Source organism: Rutidosis leptorrhynchoides, chromosome 7 (genome assembly GCF_046630445.1).
Source record: "Rutidosis leptorrhynchoides isolate AG116_Rl617_1_P2 chromosome 7, CSIRO_AGI_Rlap_v1, whole genome shotgun sequence".
Lineage (NCBI taxonomy): Eukaryota > Viridiplantae > Streptophyta > Magnoliopsida > Asterales > Asteraceae > Rutidosis > Rutidosis leptorrhynchoides.
This window is the reverse complement of record NC_092339.1, coordinates 338,657,417-338,663,611: the sequence shown is the minus strand read 5'-3', so window position 1 is coordinate 338,663,611 and position 6,195 is coordinate 338,657,417. Positions and strand designations below refer to the sequence as shown.

Here is a 6,195-nt window from a genome sequence, read left to right as displayed (position 1 = left end):
ACTGGGTTCATGTTATAAAGATTATACATACATAATCTTTTAACTATTTTTATCAAGGGTTGTCATCACATAGTTTTATTTATTTATTTATTTTTTGTATAATCTTAAATAAAAATACATATAGTTCTATTGCTCCATCACAATAAATTTTCTTGTATAATCTTACGAATTCGAATTCGTGAGTCGAGTCTTAAACAAGTTTTTTTTTTTTTTTTTTTTGAACTGCCAAATCTAGTCTTAAGATTATTGTATCATTTGTGAACTTTTACATTTGTGGCGATAACTGTTAGAGTATGGATTCGTTAAACAAACAAGAAAACTGAACCTGGGCATCGATGCGGCTCATCCAAGTGTGGATGCGGCGCATTCATAGAGCAAAATTGTCCGAAGGTTTTAGATGCGGAGCATTGAGCTGATGATGCGGCGCATCTCCTTCAGATGCGGCGCATCTGGTGCTGGTTCTTGAATCTGAAACGTGGAAAGCAAGTAATGCGGCGCATCACTCATCAGATGCGGCCCATCTGGTGTCTGGCAGCAATTTGGCAAGTTGCAACCTTTACATCCGAGCATGCTTTGGCCTCCTTTCACTTTAGGTGCAAAGTTGATCACTTTACACCTAAAATTAGGGCTGTGCTCATGCCAATACAAGGTGGAAAGCATGGCTAGTTGGTTTATCTTTCATGATTGCTAGTACACTTGAAGATCAAGTTAAAGTTTCATGGTGTTCTTGTTTTCTCTATATATAGAACTCATTGTATGCAATTGTAATATACCACATACAAATATTCAGTAAATAAACACTCTCTAGTTGGTCCGTGGACTAAAGCAATCACAACGATTGCATATAACCACGTTATATCTTGTGTCGTTCTTACATTTCTTGCATTTTAATCTTTCGTTCATTAAGTGGGTTGAGTGATCTTGATAGTATCACTACTCGGCTAGTAATCTTGGAGAATTACTAGCGTTGTTTGGGTCATAATATCCTCACAATAACAAGTTACCAATACTCTCATTAGCATATACATTTATATACATAACTTAAATATCAATCTACTGAATCTACCATGGATTTACATACATTTGTTTTCTCAAATAAATAATTCATAACACTCTTTTTGTTAAAGTAACATATAAGTTTATGTGAGTCAATTGTTTTTAAAAGCTATTTAATAAAATCCAGTTTATCCTCTTCGATTCATTTACTTAAACTTTTGACCATCTTTCTTAACACACTGATTTCACATGACCAGAAAGTAAAATAAGTAAATTACAAAATCAGGTATGTTAATTATAACTCTTGACAGATATATCATCACATCACATATACATATACTCGTAATTCAATTATGCTCATGAACATCTAATATGATATGATAACGTAAAAAACGATATTCTCCTTCAATGCAATAGAACATAAAACCAATAATACGGCATTGTTTGGATGTCATGTGTTCCAACGTAACAATAGTAACTATGAGCATATGGAAATCATAAACTTAAAATTTTTATTATGCCGATAGTCTTGATTCTATGGTAAGTTCACGAAATCAGGCACTAATGCAGCCTTGCTTCTCGTTATTAATTTTATAACACTGTAAGCCTCTTCACGTAAGCTAGAAAAACGTGATTGAATCCTATCCTTCTTTGATGCTGGAAGCTCCTCTTCCAATAAGTATTCAATCCGATGCAACGTTGAAAATATGTACTTAATCTTGATGCCCCCTTGATTAATCTGCTCAAAAAAATCTTCCCAACAGTTTTCGAAGTGTGACTTCAATTGATCATTCATAATTGCCCGGTGGCGCTTCATCGGTGCTGTACTCTGATTGGTCTCACACTCAATTTTTTCCTTAGTTAACAGGATCTGCAAATCCGTCATACTTTGTTGTGCTAATGTTGCATTCTTCAATGCTTGTGCATCCTGCATGATATCATACAGTTTATAAAGAAACATATATAACAGTCTCTTCTCTCTATTTATCTTCATATATATGATAAATATAGTACACGAGTTTAAATTCCTATGTCGATTGCATGCAATAGTTATCAGTAAATTAAATAGTAGAGCAACAACTAAATAAATGATGGTTGAGAAATTAAAAAAAAAAATCTTCAAGGTGAAGCTACCTGATGTGAGAATATCGTGACAGTGGCATTTGGAGAACCATTTAGTAGATAGTTTTTGACTTCTATAGGCATGTTTATTTTCTTTTGTTCTTCCTCCTTCGGACGAAAAGTTCGACATGGGAAGTATTGTGTGTTTGCTGGATAAATCTTGAAACTAGTTAAGTTAGCAAATGGAGAAGGTAGATGAGAGAGTAGCTGCATAGATGTTGCAAGAACCTGTAAAACAAATATATAAAATGAACATAAATGTACAAACATAAATAGTCAAATAAATCAAGATGAATAAGGTGGAGTCCTATTTCTGAAGTGTGTATAAAATACAATAGAGTACTAATAGATAAATTTATAAACATTAAACAACAAATACCTCTACAATTTCCAATCCAAGTGTAAGATATTTGACATTGCGAAACTGTTGAAGCATTTCTATAATTTTAGGAGCCTCTGCCTTATTTGGATCACATATATATATATCCACTTTCTCCAAAGATAACAAACCATCTGTGGAAAACTCAAAATAATCTCGAATTTCATACGTCAGTGAGGATAATTCGGGTGCAGAAATCAGACCCCCTTTGCAATTTACAACAGTGAGAAACTTCAGGTGAGGTGCAACCACATTAACAACATGAGGCCCATATCCATTTATTACAGTGAGAGTAGAAAGTTGAGGATGGGAAATTGTAATGAAACAATCAAATCCATCTATCTCGCAATCAGCTAAGGTAAGATTTTTTAAGTTTGGGCACTTTGAAAAAAGACCACCAAACTCATCAGGATTATCGTATTTGAACGTGACACCAATGAGATGCAACGTTGTTAAAGCTAGTAGGTCCCTAGTTGATGTGATCCTAGTGTCACGATAACTTCCAATCAAAGTGAGATCTTTGACAGATTGAGAAACAAAAAAAGAAAGAGGGAATTCGATATTCTCTATTTGGTACAAACATTTAATTGACATCTTTTGAACATTGTGCGAAAATGCATAGTTCAAAATCTTTTTGACAAAATCTTGGCTAACTTCTTCATTAAAACTAAGTTTAACAGACTCCAATTCTATTTCATTATTGCGGGAAGACAGAAAAAGATTAGCATAGTCATAGAATTTAGGTAAAGAAGTAAGACAGTCATAAGAGAAACTAAGATGTGGGATTGACTTCCAAATATTCTTCCATCTGGATGACAAAATACTAGTTCTTATAGCATGTTCGGTGTCGTTAAAAGAGAGAATTTTGTTAATGATGTCGTCTGGCAAATTGCTTAGTCTGTCGACTTCTGCGTTCATTCTCACTATTTAAGCTACAAGTTAATAACATAAAGCAAGAATTAGGAAACATTAAACGGAAATAAGCAAAACGCACAACATTATTTAAGCTACAACCGGAACAAACTAATTTTAAACTTGACAAATTCTAAAAAATTCCTATTGTACATCATTATCATTAGTTCATGTGGTGAAAATTATCTACATTCTAAATTCTAAATAATGTTTAAACAACTAAAGCATATATAATACAGTTCTTGATAACTTATTATTAGTACTCTATTTATCTAAAATAATGATAATCAATCAAACAGTGTAATTTGACTATGATCATCTTATGATTTTAGTCTATGTATTTATTCTTTTTCTAAATCCAACTGAAAATTAATTAGTATTGTATTGCTTTATAATCAATTAAATTGTGAAACAACTCTTAATTAGTACTCCACTTAATAACTTTAGATTTATGTTTAATTTGTCAAGATACTATAATCAATTATATCGTGTACTTTTGATTACGATCATGTTGTGATTTAAGTGTTTATTTTAATCCTTTTGTTATTCAAGAAATTCACAACTCTTGATGAATACAGAGTAAGATTGTAACTGCTTTTCAAAGATCCCATTGATCTCATAAGCATATGTCAAAGTGTATTTACACATATATACAAATTGATAACCGTACCTAAATATATATGCAACGCTCTTAAGATTAAGGATAGACTCCTGAATCCTCCAACCAAGTCTACATAAAATAATTTAACTCAACTAAATTGAACACTTTATTTAAATACCATAATTAAAATTTATTCCTCACATTGTCCCCAGTCCTAATATTTAATTTATACTACTGTTTATAATCCAAAGACCAAAAGCGTAAAATCATGACTTGTTAATCTTTTCCTATAATTTTATTCAATTTATTAAACAGAATAAAACCTAATATATATTGTGTACTGGTACAAAAATTTAGGTCTGGAATCACTAACAAACCACTCATTTGAATACCCACAACTTACTAATTTCGATGATATTAACAATTCCTTGGGATAATTAGTAAATCCTAAGAACACATAACGACATTAATATTAATATTAAGGTTAGGATAAGTATTACCTTCAAAAATAAAATGGAGTTTAATTGTGCCGTAACTCTGCCGACTGCCGCCACTCTATTGTTTCTATTCGTTTGGTGTTATCGTAACTTTAGGTGTTGATGTGAGGTTAGGGTTGCAAATATGAATCGATTGATTGACGAAAACTTTCTTTAAAAGTAAGAACTGGAGTAGCTTCATCCGCAAAAAACGGAATACGAACAGGCCTGTAAAACTGGAAAGTGTATAACTGTAGTTCGTTATTTAGGCCCAATTTGACCAAAAAAAAAAATTAAATAAATAAATAAATTAAAAAAAAAATTATAGCTTATTTAAGTAAAGTAATCTTTTCTTTAGTTTGGTCCAACTTAGGTGCGTTTGGTTCCTGGAATTTCGAGAGATTTCGGGATTTTATTTCAAATCTCATGAAATCTTTATGTTTATTAAGAGATTTTTGGAAGGGATCGGATTTGAATTTGAAATCCCGTAAACATGGAAGTTCGAAATCCTATAGATATGTGAGGGATTCCAAATCTTGTGTTGGTCATTTTTCACGTTTACTATCACGGTTTACGATTTACGTGTACGTTTTATGGTTTACGTATTACGTTTACGTGTTACGTGTTGCGTTTTACGTGTTACATTTATATTTACGTTACGTTTTTCGTTTTATGTTTGCATTACATTTTATGCTTACATTTTATGTAGATGTTACATTTTATGTATATGTTACGTTCTATGTTTTACTTTTACGTTTACGTTTTAGGTTTTACATTTTATGGTTTACGTTTTTCGATTAAACTTCTAAGGTTTACGTTTTACAAAAACTAGAAGGTTTCCCTGTTCGGGCTACCCAGGAGGGCGAGTAATCCGACCCGTACTCAGATGTACGTGGCCCAGCAGGATTACTTCCTGGCTGTTTCCAACCCATCTCTGGCCACCACTAAATATTTGCCCAAGACGGGATTCGAACCAGAGACCTCTTGTAAGGAACACATGGCCCCAACCATTAAGCTATATTATGATGGTTACGTTTTACAACATATGTTTTATGTTTAAGTTTTACAAATCCCCAAACCAAACGCAAGATATAATTTTAATTCATGGGTTTTCAAATCCCTTTGGAATTTGAAATCCCAGGGGATTTGATATCCTATCATGCGTGTGGTTCGGGGATTTGAAATCCCAGGATTTGTTAACCTTGAACGTAAAACATATGTTGCAAAATGTAAACCATAAGAATTAAACTGAGAAACGTAAATAATAAAAAGTAAACTTAAAACGTAAAGCGTAGAACGTGACGTGAATATAAAATGTAAGCATAAGACGTAACACGAACATAAAATGGAAAACGTAATGTAAATATAAAACGTAACACGTAAATGTAAAACGTAAACGTAAAACGTAAAACGTAACACGTAAACGTAAAACGTAATGCGTGAAATGTAAACGTAAAATGTAACACGTAAACGTTAGCGTAAACATAAAACGTAACACGTAACATGTAAATGTAAAACGTAAATCATAAAACGTAAACGTAAATCGTAAACCGAAATAGTAAACGTGAAAAATGACCAACATGGGATTTGGAATCCCTCACATAGGATTTTGACCAACGGATTTTGAAATTCCATGTTTATGGGATTTCAAATCAGTTTCTAACCAAATATAGGATTTAATGGAATTTAAAATATAAATCTCATGAATT

At 32.3% G+C, this 6,195-nt stretch overlaps 1 protein-coding gene across 1 annotated transcript; it reads right to left on the bottom strand.

The window, feature by feature from the left end:
* Nucleotides 1-1,531: 1,531 nt before the first annotated feature.
* Nucleotides 1,532-3,429, bottom strand: LOC139860340 (F-box/LRR-repeat protein At3g26922-like). The gene is made up of 3 exons (XM_071849108.1): nt 2,498-3,429; nt 2,131-2,346; nt 1,532-1,924 (listed from the first exon to the last, which is right to left on the bottom strand). The coding sequence occupies exons 1-3, from the start codon at nt 3,413-3,415 to the stop codon at nt 1,532-1,534; spliced, it is 1,527 nt and encodes a 508-aa protein (XP_071705209.1). The 5' UTR covers nt 3,416-3,429.
* Between the last annotated feature and the right edge of the window lie 2,766 nt (nt 3,430-6,195).